This window comes from Fringilla coelebs (genome assembly GCF_963513975.1).
Source record: "Fringilla coelebs genome assembly, chromosome: 2".
Lineage (NCBI taxonomy): Eukaryota > Metazoa > Chordata > Aves > Passeriformes > Fringillidae > Fringilla > Fringilla coelebs.
The window spans coordinates 107,510,984-107,534,158 of record NC_140029.1 but is presented as its reverse complement, the minus strand read 5'-3'; the positions used below and the strand labels follow the sequence as shown (position 1 = coordinate 107,534,158).

The 23,175-nt window shown below is 38.2% G+C and overlaps 1 protein-coding gene across 1 annotated transcript in view; it reads right to left on the bottom strand.

Moving 5' to 3' along the window:
* Positions 1 to 23,175, bottom strand: part of ROBO2 (roundabout guidance receptor 2) — a 428,736-nt gene that overhangs the window by 114,650 nt on the left and 290,911 nt on the right. The window contains exons 5-6 of the mRNA XM_084226210.1: positions 16,241 to 16,379; positions 1,963 to 2,090 (exon numbers count right to left, since the gene is read on the bottom strand). Coding sequence (XP_084082336.1) covers positions 1,963 to 2,090; positions 16,241 to 16,379 — 267 coding nt within the window. The remainder of the gene's footprint in view (positions 1 to 1,962; positions 2,091 to 16,240; positions 16,380 to 23,175) is intronic.

Here is a 23,175-nt window from a genome sequence, read left to right as displayed (position 1 = left end):
TTTCAGAAGATGGAGCTGTGAATGAGGGAGCTAAGGATTACATGGTTGTTGTCAGGTGGAACTACATGATACCTGCAAGGTCCAATACAAGCTCAAGGTAAATTTTGAAATGCTAAGTGATTTTGCTCCTTTACATGACATGGCAATTCCAGTGTCAGACAACACTGTTAATTAGGAATTCAGAATTAAGTCTTTCCTTCATTAAGAAGCCTATCGTTCATCACCCTTTTAAAGTCAATGGGAGATTTCCTACTCCTTTGTTTTCACAAAATTCAGAGTAATAGCTTTCTCCACTGAATTTCTTGTTTTTTTTCTCATTTTCTGTCATACCCTGAACATATAGAATGTTTCTTATATCATGGCCCTTCTTTGTATTGAATAAACATTATGTATTTTACTGTAAATGACAAACCCAGAGGGAAAAATATACAAGATAATAAAAACATGCTTTTACTGGGGGAAAATCGATTAAATTACACACTTCCTTGGGTTTTTTTTCCCTTTAATTTCATTGGGTTCAAGCTTCAGTGATTTCAAAGGATTCTTTTGCTGGGTTCTAGCTATTGTTTACATTAAAAGTCAGGGTAGCAAATCCAAAAGGCTTGCTGCAGTAATGTGCTGAGTGGACACAGTTCTAGGAGTGTTTAAAAGCCAGGGAATTGGTTACCAGAATTACTGGACACTGTGATACTGCCTGTGACAAAGGAACAGAGTGAGACTGTTTCTGGGAGTTGGCTGTGGTGACTAATTTTCCCATATTACAAAAGGGAAGAATAATCTCTTACACACCTATTTCTTCAACTCAAAATGGGAAGGGCCAAATTGTCACTTACAGTCTAAAGTGAACACTGAGGTAATATTTCAACAGATTATCACAATGCTCTCTTTTCTTTGTTACAAACTACCCTACAAAGCTACTCAGTGGCTTTTTTTTTTTCCTTTGAATTCAGCAAATTAAACTGAACTGTGTCCATGCATTAAATGGATGGAAATGGAAGCTGGCCTCTTGGGTCAGTTGACCCCAGTTCTAATAAAGCAATCCATTGAGACTTTGAACATTTGATTTAATGTGTATGAAAAGAGGAGGACAGATAAAGCTAAAAATGTTTTTATTAACCTTTCACAGCTCTACTGAAAACCGTCAGCATGCACCACTAAACTGTGAAATAGTGTCTGCCTGATATCCATTGTGCCAAATTGCTGCTTATCTTTTGGAATGAAGTAATAACTATTATATTCTATTTACTCAAATAGAAATATTAGCTTACAAACTTTTTCTCTCCCCATAATCTTTAGCATGTGTATATGTACTGTCACGAAAGACATTTTGGGCACTCATTATTCCACCAGCCTTAAAATATTCCACCTCCTTACCAAATCAAAGAGCAGCACATAAACAGTGAGTGGATACTAGAGATCACAAATATTTTAGGAGAGAATAATTAGTCTTCACCTTGTAATACTTACAAAATTTAATTAGGATTTTCTCTTTCCTTTGGCTATGGTTTATTTTTTGGATAAAGGGTAGTGGTAGAGAGCTTAATTATGGCAGAGCTAATCCCATAATAATATTATCTGTATTATGTTTGTCATTAATAAATATAGTTATTCTACTCGTTCCACTTCTTAGAGAAAGAAACGTGACTAATAGCCTGAGCTGATGGCTCACATGTTCATGTCTATGCCCATGGTTATATAGTGCTTGCTTATGCATATATGCATCTGCTCTTCAATAAAAACACACTGGGACAGGACTTTAACTGCAGGGGGATCTATCCCATTGAAATCAATTAAAATTTCGCAGGAGATATCAACAGGACCAGGATTTCACCTGCGCTGTAAACCAGTGCAGCAGCAAAGGGTGCGTGGAACCCAAACAAGGGCAGGGCAGGATGTGGCCCATCTCATCAGAAAGCAATTATCCCTGCAGGACACAGACCCTGCCCCTGTGGGAGCACTCACCTCGCACGGTGAGCGTAGCAGAGGCTTCCACTTTGCCCACGCGGTTCTCGGCGATGCAGGTGTAGGTTCCCTCATCGGTGCTCATGGCTTTCTTGATGCGCAGGGTGTAGTCGTCCTTGATGTCATACCTGTGTCACAGCAAAAGAGTGAGAACTCTTTTTGTGGGCAGCAGAAACAGACAGAAACTATCACCTGGAAAATGCCAGTCTGAATCTATCTTGGAGCCAACTTGGGAAGATAAATTATTATCCAGCATTAGATAATTCCACGAAGCATTAATCTCCGTGACATTTTTATTGCACTCTGCATTAGTTAGAAACTTTACATAAAATTAGTATTGCTATGTTCAGTATTAGGGCTTTATTAATAATAGCATTCACTTTGTCCTTGATCTAGAGCAATAAGATAAAATTAAGGTATCAGACATCAGTTATCAATACATGACAGCTCAGGTTTATCATGCCTTCAACTGTGTGAGCTACATGTTTTACCTTTTGCTGATTTGGACATTTCCTTTCAAATAGAGTTTTCCCCTACCGCAGCAATCCCCTAGGGAATGGTGAGCATGTTGGTAGGATCTCACACTACCCAATTGCAAACAATAAAAAATATATTCAAGCTCTGGAAGGTGACAATTATTGAAGAGGCACATTAAAGCAGATTTATCAATTTCACAGAAATAAAACAAAACAATTCAATAAGGGTGGACAATGACATTTTCTCTTTCTTAAAAGAAATAAGAAACAATTCAATTGTGCTTTGTCTATTTCTTTGTTTCTACTGTTGAAAAAATTCTAAATCTTTAAGTTTTATACATGAGGATTTATAAAACTTACTTAATGCAACATACTCCAGTATGTAGTGAACAATTATTCTCAAAGCATTTAGACTGATTATACCCAGAAAAATATTTTCAGCTAAATTGTTATTATCTGCAGAAGTCATGCTTAGCAAACTTTTTTAGGATCTGATCCAATGCTCATTAAAGTCAGCAGGAGACTTCATGCTGTATAAAATATCTTTGGTTGCCAAATCAGGAAAACCCTGGTTATCAGCATAGATACTTTAGCCTTTAAATATTATTTTGTTGAATTATTTTCAACAACATCTCTTCTTGATATGATACATTAAGTCACCTTGAATCTAGACTTGGCTTGAGATTCACATGTATCAGTGAAATAGGAACATGAAACTGAAGACAGATCCAGACTTCAGGAGGTGTCAATACCATTTCTCACTGTATACATCGTCATGACATAATTTTAGAAGAACTCATTTACTTTCTTTTTGTTATGCAGGAAAGACCTTATAGACTTGTACAGGAAACACACTGAAATCATATAGGAGAGCACCCTTAAATGTTTGGATGAATAAGGACGCAATGCAACAAGTCAGAGGAAAGTTGTCAGGCTCTATGAGCATTTTTAGATCCTTTGGGAATGTGAAACATAACTTTTTTTGTGTACATAACATACATAGCTATTGGTTCCTTTAGTATAGGTTTGTAGAGAGCACCATGTGCTAACAGACTTCAAAGCATCTTAACTCAAAGGTCCCATATAGTGAAACATTTAAATTTCTATTAGGTCTAACTAAAGCTCACAACATCAATTAGAGCATTCCTAGCAATTCCAAGAACAAAGAGCAGTCAAGAAATCTTTTCACACTCACCACAACACAATCTCTTTCTATATTCAGTAGGTCCATTCTATCAGTTAGCAAGAAATAATTTAATAAAGATGAATTTGAGGCTAACCATTAGAGTTAACATAAGCACATGTAATAGCTATTTCCATGGGAGTTACATTTGATTGTATGTATAAGCAGTACCTCAGATTTAACTGATTAATAGGATATATGTCAAGGGTAAGAATAAGTAAATAGATGTCATGGCAAACTTTACAAACTTATAGGGATAATTTTTTTTGCCAGCATAGTGCCATTGGTAGTGGTGAGGGGGCAGGTAGTTATGATGTTAGAGAACTTAATATGCACCTTCTGGAGAGCTACACATCTATTACAACTACATTCAACAGCCACATGCAGCTAAAGAACATTTCCTCTAGACTGCTCACAAATTATGTCATTTTGCATGCTGTGCTGCATTAGTCAATGGCAAATAAAAATCACTGTTTTCATAAGACAGAAAGGGCAAATTGTCCCCCTTAAAAATCTCAAGAATATGACAACATTATCCTACAACGATGGAGCAGTTATTTGTCTTTGGTGATTGCAGAGTTGCAGACAAGAGCAAATGCTTATTTTCTTGACATGAGGCCAGCTCTAGGAGGCTGAAAATATAAATTTGTATTCAGCTCCTGTATGATGAGGAAACTAAGATCAGTTGTACTATAAATATGAACTGGATATCAGAATCAGGGCTATAAAGCTGGGCAACAATTAGCCATCTATGAAATTGATGGGCTTTTCTTTTCATCCAACAGATAACATCCCTGTGCTTCAGGATGTTTTGCCGAGAGCAAAACAGCCAGGCAGCAGGGCTGCATCTCAGAGGGGCTGCCTGAACTGGGATGCAGGCAGGCTGGGACAGGGAGCTGCAGCTGACTCACTCTGCTTCCTGTCACGGATGTGCTGGTGCCGGCATGCCAGCCAGCTGCCTCCGAGGCTCCAGCAGCCTTTATCCCTGCACCTGCCAATCACGCAGGCTGTGCCAAGGCTGCTGGGCGGAGGAGCCAGCTGCATGGCATGCCAGGACGCAGGGTGGTGGGTACAGCCACCAGCTCCCACTTGGGTCACCAAACGGAGGGTGGCGTCAACATGTCACTGTCACGGTCCAGTGGGCAGTTGCTTCAAGGACAGGTTCATGTCTCCCACACTTTTGGACCACCCTGGCAGAACGTGCCATCTAGCAATTAGATCCATACGAGGATGGAGCCGTGGGGTGTTAGAGCCATCTGCTGTCCTGCAGTACTGATATGCTGCCCGTCAGTCATCTGTTCCACCAGCACTGTCCCCAGAAGTCACCACAGATCGGTGAAGAGCTTTGGCAGATGAAGCAGACAGGAAGGAGAAAGGAGTGAAACTGGCTTTTAGCCTGACCCACAGCAGCACAAACAAAATAACAAGGTATGGGGACTGAACATCTTTTGAATTTCTCAAGCATCCACCTGCTCAGCCCTGAGCAGAGCCTGGTTTCCTCTCTGTTCTGGAGCCTCAAATCCCCATAGCAAGATGTTTTCACCTCACTTTCTGTGGAAGTCCACTCTCATCTGGATTAGTGTTTCTGAACACTAGGAATGAGGATCAGGGTCCTCTATGCTAATACCAATCACACAGAGTGTTAACCAGGCTCCTGGACTGATGATGGAATGGCAGAAAACCAGGATGCAGTGGTTAAATTGCTCCTTAACGCTGCCAGTACATGAAGAAGGCCATGTCTTCAAAATACGTGCAGCGTCAAGAAACAACTTGTGACACATTGCCCAAATATTGCTGACTCCTGGCCAATTAATGCAGCACTGAGCAAAAACCAGAGGGTGTCAGACATCAGTTTCACGTGTTTATGGACATCTAATTGATTGTAAGTACTTCTCTTTGTTAAGCATTCAGAGGTGCTTAACCTTTCCGTTCAGCTTAGACTTCAGCAATCAGGCTGAGCTGGGAGAGGTCTTTTAAACAGCCAGTCAGTCTGTGCCAGATACAAACCAGCCACTTTTGGGCACCACATTACATAATTTCTGTTCTACAAGTAATAGAGCAGGTCTGCCTTTAATTAAGCGAAAAGGAAGCGGCTGGCAGGGGACTGGCAAGGAATAAAGAAAGAGAGAAACAAGAGGCACATGAGAAAACACTGCTGGTGAGGAAATTCTAATAGAAATTGGGTGATTTTGAGTGAAATCTGGCAGTCCTGGCACATATGAATGCATTCATTGTTGCTAGTTCTGATTAATGACAGTTGTACAATAGTGTGCTGACAGTCACTGCCATACAGACACAATTTTTTTTTTGATATGAAACACTGCTGAAAATGCAACCCAATCAGATTTGGCCCCTGAACAACATGTGCTATCATCACTGTACTGTGAATTGAGATTGATTGGTAACCAGCTGTGACAAAGTGGGAAAAAGAGCCTTGTCTTTTTCAAGAAAAGAAAAGAAGAAAAATAAAAAACTGAATTGTGTCAAAACCATTACCATCTGCTCAGCCAAATAACAAATAAAACAAAACACATTAACTATTTTTAAGTATTGCAAATTAATGTACTGAGGTTGAATTCATGTGTTAACTTAAGCATCTAAGAATAAACTTGAATTGAACTGGTTTTGTCACAGTTGGAATTTTTTTCCCCACATTTGGAAGTGTATCTGATCACACTCAGCCATCAATCTTCCTCGTGATTATCAAATAAAAAAAAAAAAGAGAAAACTTTATGGAAGTTAGAGATATTTGACAATAATATTTGGGTTTTTTTCCATTTGATATAAATTTTCCACAGTGTTTCACAGAATCCCTAGTTTCCATATTTGCAAAAATGTGCGTGCAGCCGTGCATAAAAAAAAAATGCACCTCTTTTGTTTTTAACATGCACAGATAGCAAAAAACACATCTGCAGCTGGAGCAATTTCATAACTAAATATCCAAGTAGCCTAACTGGGAATGCAAGGATGTACTTGCTTTAGTGGTGTACTTTAAACTTCACAGAATCTCTGCTGAACTCAAGAAATCCAACTCAAGAAGTCGTATTTCTTGCTAAAGGGATATTGCAAGAGGAAAAAGTCATGTCTAAACTGTTAAAGGCTGTTTAAAAAATTGCAATAATTTATACTAGGTATATATTTTAATCTAAAACATTTTTGTAAATAAAAAATAGTAAATAATAAATTAGAATCTTTGTATGTACACATTGTAGGCTTGCTTTTTTTTTTTTAAGAGATGGCACACAAATGACTTTGCTGTATTTTCTTTTGCCTGTTTGCCAGACTATTTTGCAGAACATGCACAAAGCTTCAAGATTGCTCACAACATCTATGATTAGGGAGCCCAAATAGAGAGATGCTACTGGCCAAAACCAGGGTAAACAGGAGGTAGTTAAGGAGGCTTAAGCTTCTGTCTCCACTTCTGTTTTGTGGTGCTGGCACTTCAGCTCCCAGCACAGTGCCACAGCTTTTCACTGGCTCCTGCATCCCTGTGCCAGATGGAGGGAGCCAGAGGGAAGCTGCAGTGAGATGGGAAGTGCGAGCTGTTACCTGCTTCAGGCTTGTGTGATCCAGCAGCAGAAGGGAGAGCCTCCATGCCCACTGGCAATGCATATCTGACACAAGCTGAGTTATTTTCATTTCCATCCCATGCACTGATAAGTGGAAGAAGAAAGAAGCCCAAACATACAGGGGTAACAGCTTTCTGGGGAAAGATACAGGAGTGTCAGGTTTTCTTTCTCTAGGAAAACCTGAATCAGTGACAGTTATGGATATATTTGTGTGCACTGGCCACAAATTACTCTGTTGTGCCCCTGAAATCAAGGGCTGCTTTTTGCTGGGTGGCTCTAAGACAGTGCTTACAGCCATGATAAATTGAGCTTCCAGGGAGCTATCTCCAAGGTGCTGACAGGATGGCTACTCCTCACATCTACATGTCCAGATCCCCATTTATTTTTTAGCTCTGCCATTTCATGCCAGAGAAAGGTAGAAGACAATATTGCTTTGAATTACTTTGTGTGATGCATATTTGCAAGCGGACATATAAAAGGGATTCTATATTCCATATTTCCTTATTCTATACAATAAACCAGGAAAAGAGTTGTGTGACAGAGGCTGCTATTCACTACTGTGATTTTTCTTCAATTATGTTGACTCAGGTTCTGCTTTAGTCCAAAATCTCTTATGGGTTGTGATCAGCAGTTTATTTCTATCTGTTAGAGTAGGCATTCTCAATTGAGGTACTGTAAAACAGAAACCCACACTGCACTGTGTTTTAAAGCAAGGCATTCAACAAAATGGTCTAAGTCTCATAAAATATGTGCACAGCTGTTACAGTTACTGGGCCAACATTGAGAAACCATACCTGTTTCCAAGGAAATAGTGTTTTCCAAATATCTGGGAGCATTGCACTTTATAGCACTGCTCTTACATGCAAACAGACAGGTGTGACTGAACACAAAAATGCATAGACTCTTACAAAATCAGGAGCCATGTGCTCAGAAGAGAACCAAAAAAGCAAATTGAGACTGGTTTTCGATTCTCTTTGAAATAATTTGGACACAAACAGCAGTTAAGAACAAAACATATGTCTGGGAATCAGTGACTCAGTAAATCCTATCAAAACTTATGCAGAGATCCTTTACATCTCTGTTTGCACATGGAAGTGTACTCATAGGGAATTACCACATGATAATTACCCAAAATGGGCTTCTGATTTGATTTCAGTTCCAGACAGAGCTCCACATTTCAGAAACTGGAGCTTTGGTGGAAGTATGATCTAAGAGACTTTGTAATCACTTGGCATGGAGACCTATCCCCCATTACCAGGAGTAGTCCTTTCCCTCACAGATGAGACACATTTGTCAGGCACTCAGGGAGATTTATATTATTAATGCCTACGTCATAAATTCATCTCTTAGAAAAGCATCCTTGATGCTCAGAGTTATCTGGTTTTGTCCATTTCAGCTTTTGAAAAATTGAAATGTTACAGCATGGACTGGAACAAAGTAAGAAGATCTGAGCCCAGACTGGCATCATGCACCCACTAAACTTGGCTTGATGCATTTTTTTAACATGAACACGCAGCTCATGAGTAGTTTGAGATAAACTAAATTTGTGTTTGCCTATTTATTATTATTTGCCTAAAGCACATGAAAGATTACTATAAACTTGTCAGAGAAATGAAATATTTCCTAATCTGTATTTTGAATCAGTAACTAACCTTGAAGTGGCAATTAAAGATGAAGTCATGTTAATGTTGTAATGAAAGTGCCTTCAGTACTGCAGTTGAGCCAAAAGTCATATTCCTAAAAAGTACATTTTGCTAGTTAAGCAATTACCAACATAGAACTTAGTGATAGGAACTTGAAATAATTTTTAGGCTTAAAACTTTACCATTAAAGTGTTTTCAGTGACAGTGTAAGTTAACTTTGTTTTTAACTCAGGTGACAAGTTTTGTATCCCATGAAGAGATGGAATGTGTTAAAGGAGAAGAAATCCCTGCAGGCCAGACATTCCAGTAGGATCAGTGGTTAGAGCTCTTGAATCTTACTCCCACTTGAATATATCTAAGAGCTTCCTCGTCCTGCTTTCCTGAGGCTTTCATGGAAAAAAAATGCATAGTAAATGATCTTTACTTTTTAATTCTATGATTTTAATGGTTATTAAACTGATAATAGAAAGAAGGCTACCTTAATATTCTAAAATTTATAAATACAGTATAAAAACCATGCGGTTACTAAGCTTTTATGGAGTACACTTTGCTTTTTTTGACACTAAAGAAATACTTAAGCATTAGTAGGAGTGTTTTGAATTCAATTCTGCATTAAATTTCACTGTGTCCTCTTCCTGCAAGACTATTTTTTACTGCAGCCTTCTGGAATGGAAAATTCAGATAAAGACATGTTTGAGGCTACTACAACTGGCATTAAATTTTGTTTCTGAACTCTTCTAGTGACTTCATTAGTGCTCTGAAATTTAACTATTTTAGGCTGCAGAATAAGAAGGAATAAAAAGAAACAACAACATTCTCCTGTGACAATACTGTTTCTAGTGCAGTGTCTGTGATCACTTCATAGATCACCAAGAGTTCACACAGCATAAAGAGAAAACATGCAGGCAGGAGTGCTAGTTGACACAATTCCTTTATGGCTGCTGTCCGTGGAGTTGTAAAGCTATTTTTCCAACCTTGACCCTTATGTAAGCAACTGGAGAGTATTTTCATGAATCTGCAAACAGACTGGCTGAAACAATAGCTCTTCTTCAGCTCTGTGGTGAGAACTGACACTTAACATGAAGCCAATTTAAATGTCAACGTTATTAACTGCTTCTCTGCTGATCAGCCTAACAGAGCCACACATCTACCACTTCTGCTCACAGCTTTTAAAACTCCAGACAAATGCAATGGCAGGCAACTCCTGGGTTAGACTATAAACCCCTGGGGTAACTGTGGGATGATGCAATTAGAGGACTTTACTCAATGTCAAGTTTTGAGGGATTTAAAATGTAAAAAAATGCTGTCATTTACGTATTCATTTGGGCATGCACTCCTCATACAACTCTAAGAATATATTTCCCCTTGCAGAGCAGGAAGGGATCAGTGACAGGCAAAATAGCAATCAGAGAAAAGGGATACTCAACCAAAAGTACTACAGGAGGGGGAACCCCACCATCACTGGGATACATCATCTTGATGTTATATACACAAAAATTAACCAACCCCTGCACCCACTTTACCTCTCATCACCTCTCTATCTCTAAATGGCATCTCTGATTTTACAGAAGTTTCCTCAAATGGTTCAATATAACAGCTGAAAAGATGCTTATGCTGCACTTGGCTGAGATATGCCAGTGTTCACTTGTGCCCCACGGACTCTGCAAGTTACAGAGCAGCTCCCTTTGTGCCAGACATCTACAGCAACATCCTCTGCAAGCCTTCTCTCCTGCCCCAGATGTGTGTAAGGATACACATACCATACTAAACCTCCTCATTCTTTCACTGTCTCTTTTTGACAAGCTATTAAGAACATCCAATCTTCCCCCCATGCTCCTCATAAAACGACTAATCTCTCCTTAATGCTTTAGCTTAAGGAAAAAAAAAGATGGGCATGCAAATCATACAGGATCTAACCAGACATGACAAATAGTACATGTTATATAGCTAATACAAAAAACATCCTTTTCCCCCGACCCTTCATTTAAAACTTAATTGTTATTAATTGCAATAGAAATTTGCTGATGTAACCAAAGATTATATTCATTACACTACTAAAACATACTCTTTATTCTAATTAATTTTCAATACACATTAGACTGCATTTTGTTACAATCTGCACAGATATTAGCTCAAAGAAAGCACACAGTGCTGTAGTGTTATTAACTCATATTTCATTGAAAGGTCATTCTCCCCTTGGTTGTATCTAGAGGGGGCTGGAGTTAAATACCTCAATATCCTATCCACAGAATATAAATGAAATTATAGAGCAACACTGTTTATTCTTAAAAATTACTGTCTCTTGCTTACAGAGCCTTATCCTGTGGTCATGAGGTGGTGGGTATGTGCAAGGTGCCCACCAAAGCTCTCATGAGAGAGCAACAGCTCTGCAGACATCAAAGTCAGTGAAGAAGGAGGGGAGGAGGAACTCCAGGCACAGAAGCAAACTCCTCTCCCTAAGGAGGAAGCAGTGGCAAAGACAAGGTGTGATGAACTGACCACAAGCCCCTTTCCCTGTCAAGGAAAAAGGTGGAGGAAGGGTGTTTTTAAGATTTGGTTCTATTCCTCATTATACTTTTCTGATTAGATGGACAAAAAATTGAACTAATTTTTTTCCAGGTTGAGTCTGTTTTGCCCTTGACACTAAGTGATGAGTGATCTCTCCCCATTCTTATCTTGACCCATGAGCCTTTCATTATATTTTCTGCCCCCAGTCCAGCTGGGAAGGGAATAACAGAAAGGCTTTGGGGGACACTTGACATCCAGCCAGGGTCAACCCATCACATGGAGAAATAAAAATGCAAAACTTCTCAGGCTATCAGGCTCTTTTTGGATGTCCTCTTTAAAAATCCAGCTTTTCTTAGTTCATTAGGTTTGCTGTCAGTTGTGTTTAAATCCATTTCAAAGATTTGCATCCGGAAGACAGTGAGATATTTTTAAAATGTCACGTTATATACTCCTAGTTTGGGCTCATGAGAAGCCATGGAGGAAAGCAGAGAAATTACAGGTGTGCTTTTTCATTAAACTCTATCAGAAGTGTGACAGGCAGCATTCTGCCCAGACTATGCATATGCATAAAAAAATGGCCAGTTTTAAAAACATGGCAAAACTAACACCTACACCAGCTTGTGCTGTTGCAGCTAACACATATCTTAGAATACATTAACTGTGCTTTAAGAATGCTTATTCCCAAATAATTTTCAATGAACAGTCCTAATCTCCAGCAAATAAGAAAGCTTACTGTGCTGTTTATATTTTGTGTGTTCCAACTAGGTTTCATTTAATAACCTACAATCACTTAACACTTAGCAATACACTTTGTGTAAACTACACACCACTTTCCTTCTGAAGCAACTCTTGGTTTTTCTGCCCACACTCCCATTGTGTGGGTGGCACATAAAACAAATACCTCTCCCTGTTGGTGCAGTTGCCACTTTTCATCTCTAGTACAATATCCATCTAATCAGACAGTGCCTGTAAATGCAACTTAAAAGAGCAGGTTGTAATTTCATTAAAGATGTATTTACTGAGCTAAAACAGCTGTTCTGGGCTGGAATGCAAAAAAGGCCTATGTGATTGCAACTCAGTCATTTTTAAGGCAACTGAAAAATACATTTGCTGAGCTAACCTCACTCTCCCGAAGAGCTGGCACTGCTAACTTCTTCTGTATAAAAGGTTTAAACAGTTATTATAGAGTGTCATAAATTTTGACTTGTAATTGAAAATCTCTTCACTTCCTAAAAAAAAAAAAAAAAAAAAAAAGAAGTACTTATTACTTGCTATATAATTACAGACCATGCAGCTGCTCTCCTCGGCTTTGCTAGAAAATTTGAAGACATGAAACACTGTACAAACCTTATTCAAATGTTATTAAATTGCTAGTCATTGATCTGCCACTCTCATACTGTAGGCTCTCAAATAATGTAATTTTCTTCCTGTTACCAGGACTAAAATGTAGAGGAATGAAAAGTTGATCCAGGCCATATTGAGTTCTCTACCACACAGGAGACCATCAGCTCCTTGGAAGGGAAGTATAATCTCTATTTCTGCCAAGCAGACATCAAAGGGAAAGATACCTGAATATGTATCTGGAAAAAAATTACAAGGCATAAAGACAAATTTTATTTAATTTTCAGTAGGTCATAATCATTATGCATGGCCACAATTGTCTGAGTCACTTTGACACAATCTTTGTGACATTTCCTTGTGTCACTTATAATGAGAAAAAACTCTATTCATGGAATAGTGAACCTCATATTGCAGCCAAAGGACTGGTGACCCCACAACGTCCTGTTCACCTCCAGTAGTTTGACATGAGTCATACTTGATTAACTATTCCCCACCCTTTGTGTACTGTGGAGGCTGTAGTGTGAGGCTGAATTTTTAGAGCAATTAAAATAAAATATACACCATGTGCCTCTACCTTTGACTCACAATGCATTTCACTCTTGGGTCACTGATTTGAAATGGACAGCTTCTGGAAAAAAGACTTTACATACCCCAGACTTCACACTGGATTTTGAGTCTCCCTGTTGGTGCACTATCAACATTTAGATCATCAAGATATTAATTTGCTTGGATCAATTTAGGCTCTAACAAGAATTTTAAGCACTGAAGAATATAAACAATTCTTTATCGCAGTGGGGGAAAAGAATTATGAAAACAGTTATTGTACATTACTCACACTACTGTTTTCATCTAGTATTTATAATTTTTTTAATTCCTGCCCAGTCACACACAGAGGAGCTCCATGACAGATATCATAGATTGAAATCTCAAGTCAGGTCTACAGGATGTTGGATAAGTAACTTCCTTTGTACACTAGTGAGACCAATGTTTCCCAGTCATTTTAAAAACTGCTTCTCAAAGATACAGACTATCATAGTTTATTTAGATCGTCAGTTCAAAACAACTGAAATTGGGAATGAAGTTTTGCACCATCAGAATAAACTGTTTATTCTCAGATTTGAAACATGGTTATTTATCTACTCCTGAGCAATTACACAGACAATTTGACAAATAGCCAAATTATTTTTTTTATTAAGAGTCATGTTTTCAAACATCTTAATTTCTTTAGAAGTTGGGGTTTTTTTCTCATTTAATCCAATTGCAACTGGAGATGCTTAGAGTCCATCTGGGACCTTTATAATTAGGGCTTTAACAGCCTGAAATTATTTTCCAATTACTACTCAGTGTAGCAACACTGTTCACATTTGTCACCAGAAATCACTGGCATTACTTTCCTCTTTGCCTTCTCATGGGTCACTAAAAAAACTAAAACAAGGTAAGGTAGAAAAACAGACTAGGATTTCTGAAAAACTATGGATCCACTGTCACTCATCCTGGCATTTACCAGGAGCAAATTACAGAAACAAAATGCATACAAAAATTCAGTTTGTTCCACTTTGTTGTCACTGAACTAGACACTTGTGAAAGCTGAATCAACAATAGACAAATTTTAAAATCTGCTGTAATTGTTTAAACAGGTATCTGCTATAATTGTCTTCCAATCTAGGGATGAAGCCAAAATTAAATTATTAAAACAACGAAAACAGACAGATGTGCAAAGAACATTATTAGCTATAGAAACAGCAAATTTATATCGAAAGTTTCAAGAGAAATAGCTCAGAGATCTGCACAGAAGTATTAATGCATGTGGGAAGAATAACAAAGGGAAAACCTTGAGGGCTTTGTTTTTCATTGTAGATATTAAAACACTTAAAATACAGGAGTTCAGCTTGTTTTTAACCTCAAAAAATAAAAATCCCTCAATTTTAACAGTGAGGAATAATTTTGACTTTCTTTCCTAATTTATAAAATTTTGATACCATAATTTTCTCATCCATTCAGACTATACCTGGGCACATTTCTTTGCTGGTATTAAAAAATCCAGAAAAAACACAATAGCTTTTGTTTTAGAGGCTCCAAGCTTATCTTCCTTGATTAAGCATCATGGTTTGGAAATGTCCACTTTTTGGACAGTGAAGATACGCTCACATACCATGCTATATAAATAAAAAATTATAGAATAGAAAGCATACCATGCTAACTATCAGAGGCATTTGCTTCCAAAGTGCAGATGTTGGAGAAAAAGAAGGGATACAGTCACTAAAAAATATCTAACAGAAGTGCAATCTGACCAAAGTCACTGTAGGCTCATCATCTATTACTTCTGGTTATGAGACCTAGAGGCAGGCATGACGTAAAACAACAGAAGTAGCACAAAAGCAAGAATAAATCACAGAAACACAATGTATTTACTGTGGATTGCTCTACAATACATAGTTAAAGAGCAAGCAAAGAGCAAATTCATCCTGACATCAACAAGGCTTCTCCTGAAAATAATATTTTGCCTATTACATTCATACACATCTGTCACTATAATAAGCAAAACAGCTATGTGACTTTTAATTTTTTTTTAATTGCCAGAAAATGAATTTTTTAAAAGTACATATAGGTACATATCAAACTTACATAGGAATGTTTTTTCTAGATTAGGTATTTTTTTCATTAGTATATTCAACTGATGGAAAATGTCAGCTATGGTGGGAGGGGGGGAAAGAGGCACTATTCATGTCTACTGCTAAAATTAAAACTGTGCAAAAATAAATCAGGATTCATAGTGCCAGAAAGACTTGTTGGGTTGTGGAGACCTGGGTTCTAATTCCTGTTTCCAGAGCTAGTTCCATGGTGAGATTTTTTAATGAAATAATGTTTCAGCATCAAAACAAGAAAGAGTTCCAGAAAATGAGGACCAAACACTGCTCTTTCAGTTGAAAGGAGCCAAACTAATTTAAAACCCTTTTGCAGGAGAGACTCCCTTCCCGTGCTCACTAAAATTTTCTCCTTATTTGTTCCAGACTAAATTAATCTTTCTTGAACACAGGGGGCATGTTCCAGATTTCAACTCTGCTTTACACTTCTGCTAGTCTGGCTTTTTGTTTCCTCAAGAGGAAGGTTTCTCTCCAAGACTTAACAGACATGAACCAAGGAGCCAGCAAAGCCCACTATGCTCTGTTTGTAATTCACCTTGCCAGTGCAGCAGAGCAACTTTCCTGCCAAGTTTTCTCCCTCTTGGTATCAGCACATCATTCTGAAGGCTACTATCACCATTACAATCCTAAAACATCTTTACTGTCTCCAATAAATTCACTGAATACCCATGTGCTCGCAACACCTACAGATCACTTTTCTTTCCTCCACAGGAATCCATTACCTGGACAATTCACCCAGGCTGGGTTTCCCTGCACAGCTGCCTCTGGAAGAAGATTTGTAGCGCCAAAAGAGCAGCAACGTGGGAAATAAATCTTGGACACAACGTCAAAGAACAAACTCTCGGTAGCAGGGATGGATTCCAGCATTGTGCAACGATTGAAATCTGGAAGTGAACGTAACCGTGGCTCTCACCTTCCTCTTGGTAAGTCTGCATCATCTTTCTTCCACCGGACTGTGGGTGTGGGATCCCCCTGCACCTGGCACCGGAAATCCACAGCCTCCTCCTCCAGCACCACTTGGTTAATCGGTCGCCTGAGAAACGTGGGCCGCTCTTGAAAGAGACATTAAAATTCCACAGTGAGTCAGAGGGCTGAAATGAACACTTTTTGACTTTTCAGCATCTTGCTGCTTACCCATCCATCAAACAGAAAGGAGGCTGAGCTCCACAAATTCAGACAAGTGGAACTGATGATGTGCATAAAGAGCCAGCAAGAGGGCTGCCAGGCTGGAGAGGCAGGGGCTGTCCCATCCCAGCCTCCAGCAAGAGCCACCAGAAGGCAGCCTGTGCCAGGACCGACCGGCCACCTGCCAGACAGCGGAGAGCCCTCTGAGGCCATGCCCTTCCCTGGAAAAGCAGTGGCTCTGCAGCCCTGCACAGACAGAGCCTGAGCTGGGAGCTCCTGCTGCAGCAATGTATGAGCTGGAGCAGCAGCTCCCAGCAGGAGCCAGCCGGCCTTTGGCAGTGATCAATATCTTGATGCTTGTGGGGAAAATTTAAACTCCGCGTTACGCACCTCAGGCAACTGCGAACTGCCGTGCACAGGACAGAGATTCCCTGATCCCCATCGCCAACTTCACCACGGAAAACCAAATTAAGGTCTGAATAATAACTTCTGTTTACCCTTGTTATGTTAGGCTGCACAGCTACAAATAGTATTAATCACCATAATGTTGTACAGGCCTGCTTAAAATCCAGATGCAGAGCCACAATCTGATCTCAGTTATACTGCTACAAAATCCAAGCACCGGTAATTTCATTTGAAAGGATGTCACTGGGGTTAGTTTCCAAGTTGCCTTTGGAAGGCACAAATTTTGTTCTGTCCTCTCAGCCATACCACACTTTTATTGTCATAAATTATTTATGCTAATCAAACCATTATAAGGCAGAGTTTATATGAAACAGTATTTCCACTCACGACAGGGATTTATCATAAGGACATGTAAAACTGGTTACACACTATGTTTCATATTTCACTCTCAGCAAGTTAAGGGATATGATGTCACTTAAAAAAATTACTCAGAATTCACACAGATGCAAGCAATACCAGATTCTGACTCAGGCAATTTGTCTTGATAACTACAGAGCTAATTTTACAGGTTTGTTATGCACGATTATTATATGCAAATAATTTTTTTAAATAGTAAAAAAAACATTATTAAGGTTGAAAAATCAAGCAGGCCACATTTACTGAGAGAATTAAGGCTGTCTGCATGTCTTTTGATCACTTCCTGTTTTTGATGCCTTATGGGACTGGTTGCAATTATATTATCATACACTATCTATTCCCCAAACATCTCCAGATTGTTGGTAATCATTTAATGAGCAGGTGTTTAAAATTTTGCTTTAGTGGTACCATTTAGAGGGTGGCCTCCTGTCTTACTACTAAAAATGCACTTCAAAGACAGAATTATTAATTTCCTCATGACCTCTATTACACATATCTTAATGCTTTATAATCACCTCACTTATTTTCATAGCTCCTCTCTGGGGTACAATAGAGATCTTAGAAAGTGAGGTAAAAAGTATCTGCTAGGTGTTCAACCTGAGCCACAAAACTGACAATTTTTTTTTTGTTTGAGGGGATAGGGAGGAGTTGGATGGAAATGAAGTTTTAATTTTGTGTGTTCAAAGCTCAGCTTCCATTATATCAACTTCAGACAAAAAAATGTTCATTACTTTTACAAATCGGAATATCAGTCAGAAAACGAGGAACACAAAACCACCTGTTAGTAATTATGTAAATGAGTGACAGCATCACACAGGAATTCCTTATTAGCAGGGAAACCTATTGGCAGGGGAAAACATATTTTGTCAGCAGAAGAATAGACATGCTCAAGAATCTATAGCACCTTTCCAGATGACAGAGATAAAACCATGGCTAACGGGCAAAGATTCTTCTCCCCAAGCCATGGCTTTTGTCTTATTCCTATCCCTGCCCCGGATCTTCAGATTCCAGCAATGTTTGGGCAAGTAAATTCATTTCTAGCCTCTCCGCTTATATTGAAATCTTCATAATTTCCCATTTTAAGTCAGTGTACAAGCCATATCCAGCTCTTTGTAATTTCCTATTTCAAGTCTGCATACAAGCCCTATCCAGCTGCTGACAGTTTCCTTAGTCATTTTATCCTTTTTTTTTTTTTAGCCCAAAAATATCACTTTTCACACCTGGAGCCCAGCAAGTTCTCAAGTCCGATTCCCCTTCCAACTATCCATGCCTCTCCCTTTTTGTACCTCACAGCAAATGGTCTCTTCTCCACTGAGTGTTTGGTCTGCATTTGAACTGGAGCTCCTTTTACCCAGGTCACCCAAAGACAGCCCATCCACAAACTTAACACAAGAAGAATCAGCTGAAGTACCCAAGACCCTCCCAGGAGAGTGATAGCAGCAGGAACACAGTGTAGATACAGGAAAATTCTGCCCAGATCTTCATTTGTGACTTCTCTGGTGTATGAATTGATGACTCTATTACTTTTTTTTTTTTTTTAATGCAGGTGCATATTTGGCTAAATTTACTGAAAATCCTCTGGACAAGCCAAAAAAAGAGTACATCCCTGGCATAGTGTAGCTATTTACCAACATATCTTAGGTACATGACATTCACTATGAGGCACCTGCACTTCTCAGGACAAAAAGCTTCCTCCATTCTTCTCATCCCTGCCCATTTCATTCCAATTATCCCCTTTGCCTCCAAACTGCAAGAATTTCAACATTCTTAGAGAAGAGTGAATTATTTTGTCAATTTAATTTTGTCAACTAAAATTGGTTTTCTAGTTAGGCATGGAAAATTTTGGATAAAGCCATTTTAATTTGATAAACTTATTGCAACTGGACAAAGCAAAAAAAACCCCATTTTTAATCCTAATGCTAAGCAATGTACTTGGCCCTTCTCTAAATATGTTAATCTGGATAGGAGTATTTTAATGACACTTCCTACAAATTTGCAACAGCATGGTTTTCACAACTTCTCTCCTAAGAAGAGCTTAGACCAACTCCTGCTCTCAGCTCATACACAATACTCTTCATTTTGGCTTTTTTTTTTCAAGACATGATGCTAAACTAAGAAATTCACATCCAGATTAGCATTCTAATTGGTGATTTAGAGGCCCAGGTTCATTCCCATTGAATTTAAGCAACTCTGTGTTTGTCTATACACTGGCTTGGTCTGCATACAAAAACCATTTTAGACCAGGTTTACAATAGCTGTGTGTAAAGAGCTTCAAAATTGGAATGTGCATACTTATGAAATTGCTACTTGTGGCTGTAAATTCTCCTGTACAGGAGATGAGAAAATAAATTCCTGTCTCATTTTGAGGAGAACCCAGCTGAGGAGAAAGTAAATGGCCCTGAGGTCATTAGATAAATCACTGGATTCTACATCAAGGCAATTTAGGAGAATACACACGTTTGTTTCATATCAGCTTCTAAAACTGAATATTTTCAAAAACATTTAAGAAGTTGCTAGGAAATTAATAGCTATGTAAGGACAGAGCCCAGTTAGCAAGGACATGCAAATACCTACAAATGCTGTTTCCATTTTTTGCATCATCTCTACATTTTACACAGCGTGAATCAGGAAAGAGCAAGTTATCTCTTATGCTGTTTCCTGTATTTATATCACTCAGAAAACCCCTTGAATATGTCCAATAGCTAATTATACAGCTATAAAGTGATCAGAGTGAATGCCATTGCCAATGCAATTAACATTCTTTATGTGAGATTAACTGGATTTGAGTCACCTGCATAACTTGCTTACAATGTTAATCTCTCAGGAGACAGAGCATTGCTTGCCCAAGCATGCTAAATAAAGAAGGTTTCTTTGCACAGCCAGGTCAAATTTAGTTTCAGAGCTAGTCGTAGGAAAAAAAAAAATTTCTTTTCCTCTGAAATGGTTTGCCCATAAATAAAGCCTTGTGGTATAATTAAATATTGTTACTCTGTCAACAGCATCCAGAGAACAATATATTTGAGAAACAACAAGAAAGGGTGGTAAATTAAAATCATAGGCATATATAAAAATTTTAATGTAGCTATTTTATAAGCTTTCACTGAGTAAATAAAGTACCCACTTCCCAGACTTACTCTGATGAATATTAAAAATCTTTGAAGAGAACTATAAAATAGGTCATGGTTATATGTCATGTCAACCAGTCATGCTATTACTAGGGTGACCTTTATAACTTCAGAATAAACTTTGCTTGCAGTTATAAAAGAGGATTGTTAATGCAATCTGGACACACACCTACAATCTGTTGCAGTGCTTGAGGTATGTGCTGCAAGGGAATCTACAGAGCTGAGCCAGACACAGCAAAATGCTCTTCTTGCTCTGGGTGCTGACACAAGTTAACCTCAGAACTCAATTTTCCCCATATTTAACAATTGGTCTGAGTATCACAGTCTATTAGAGAGACTCAGATGACCTTCAGATGTATTATTGCCCTCTTCCTGTTCCTCAAAAAGTTAGATAGCCATATATGGGGCCTCAATCTAATTAAAATGATCCTAACTACCTTAATATATTTTCTCTGCTGAGGGAACTGCTAGAGTGAGGGATTTGATGGTCCTCATAATTTAGAGGCTCAATCTGATTTAGAATTGTTCTTGTTTTCTCTGTCTTTGCAGGATAAAAAACAACATTTTTAAAAAATCTTTTTCTGTTCTAAAAAGAACATTAAAACACAAATTAAAAGGCTTTGGGGAGGGATTTAATAGCAAATAGTTACATTTAAAAGCTTTTTGCACTTTAGCATTCTGATTCAAAAGGGAAAAAATGGAAACATTAGATGGTTGGAAGTAAGTTTCACTTCAGAATGCTGTCAATAGCATAGATATTTCATTAAATGCAACGTGATGCTCTCTGCCAAAAAAAGAACATGTGGAAGAAGACAGGATATTATGACCTCACTAAATTTACCTTTGTTGGCCAAATAAATGAAAATAGAATTGCAAAAGAAGGTGGTTTTGTATTTATAGATATTCTTCTACTGCATCTTTTTAGACACTTTTCCCTTTTCCATTTGAGAAATAGGCACTTGTGTAGAGATCACAAACTGCTACACTCTGAGCAGCACCCAAATCATGATGAGCTTGCACAGTAGAGGCATGAAACACCAAGAAGAGGCAAATGCAGTAAAATTAAGGTTATCAGTTGCTAGCGGTTTTCTCCTTTTATATACATCTAAAACCATGTTAATTACAGTTTTTACTGATTGTTACATACAGACTTTGGGGACCAAATCCGACACTTTTTTCAGAGCTGTATTGTTATTCCATAACAACTTCTTTCTATCTGCGGATAACAAATAATCTAAAGCTAAAATGGCTTTTTGCAAACTGCCACAGGCAGACTGTACAGAGGGATTTGAAGAAAATTAGGAGATTTGATCTGAAGGACAAAATACACAGTGCTGATTTCTCTGTCTTGACCTGTGAATGTATACTTGATTGTGGTAGATTTTTCCATGTGACTGGGAAAGCTTTCCAGGATACAATGGGTCAAGACTCTGCTAAGGCCTTCCACATAGGCAGAGCTGAAGAAAGTAAAATGGGGCACAGTGTCTTCATTAAAGGGATTTTGGGGATTTTTTTCTTCTAACACCATGTCATCATAGTCATTCTTTTTCTGAAACTAGGGTTTCTCTTTCAGCCTGACAGTGTCTACAAAACATCAAACACAAATACTTCCTCAAGCATCAGACAAGAATACCTCTTCATCCCACAGGATCTTATTAGCTGAAAAAAGGTTCAGATACCAAAGATAAAATCAAAGATTAATCCAAACCTATCTTTAATATGTCCAAATTGATATATCTTTTAAAGATATTTTTTACTCTTCTTACTTATGCTTTATATGCTTTTGAGGCTCTTCTAAATATATCTTTTTTCCACTGCTTGATGCCAGCCTCTTGAAGTTGATATACTAAGGCTTTCATTGATTTCTCTGAGCTTTAGAATCAATATACAAGATATACCTTTGTACATTCTTTTCAAACATGCCATTTTAAGTGCAAAGGGAAATAAAAGAACATGAAACAGTTAACTTGAAAACTTATCTCAGAATGGTGAAGTAGCATGACAAAATGATAAAGGTTATCATAAAGACTAATTCCTACTTTATTTAATTTCTGGCTCCATATTATGTATTTACAAACAAAGCTTTCTTACAAATTGGAATTAAACTGTTTCTGTTTTGCATCTTGCTTTAATTCTGTTCAGCCAAGGGCTATGAGCCCAAACACAAGCAATGCAACCTAATTTGTATCACTTACACTTCGGAAATTGGCCTTTAGAATAGTGTGCACACAATAATCAAGTCCCATGCTGCCTCTTTTTGTGAACATTAGGACTGAGGTTATTAACTTCCTTTAAAGTGCAACTTAAGACTGTGACAGACCCTGTCTTTCTGCTTTGCTCCAAGATTACACCTCGGAGCCTCATAAAGGCAAAAACTAGCAGTAATGCTTGAAAAAGAAGACTAACAAAATGTAGTGCATCTTCAGCACTATTTAAAACACAGCTCTGGATAGCACTGCTTATATGATCTTTATGGTATTTTATTATGAAAACTTGCCAATTTTCTGCTCATAGAAGAATCATGACTCGGGAACAAAACTAATGCAATCTGCATTGACACTACCAGTTTACTGTTGAGAGTGCCTGAATGTTGAAAACAATGTTTCCTATGCAGATTAACTTAGGGGGGAAAAGTGGAAGTTCTACATGTATTATTCATAGCTACCTGTCAGTAAAGGTTATTGAATGGGTACCTAGCCAAGTGGACATATTCTGCACATGGGAAAATTTTATTTTCTCCCCCTACTGCTTCCCAAGGTTCTTATGACCCATTTTA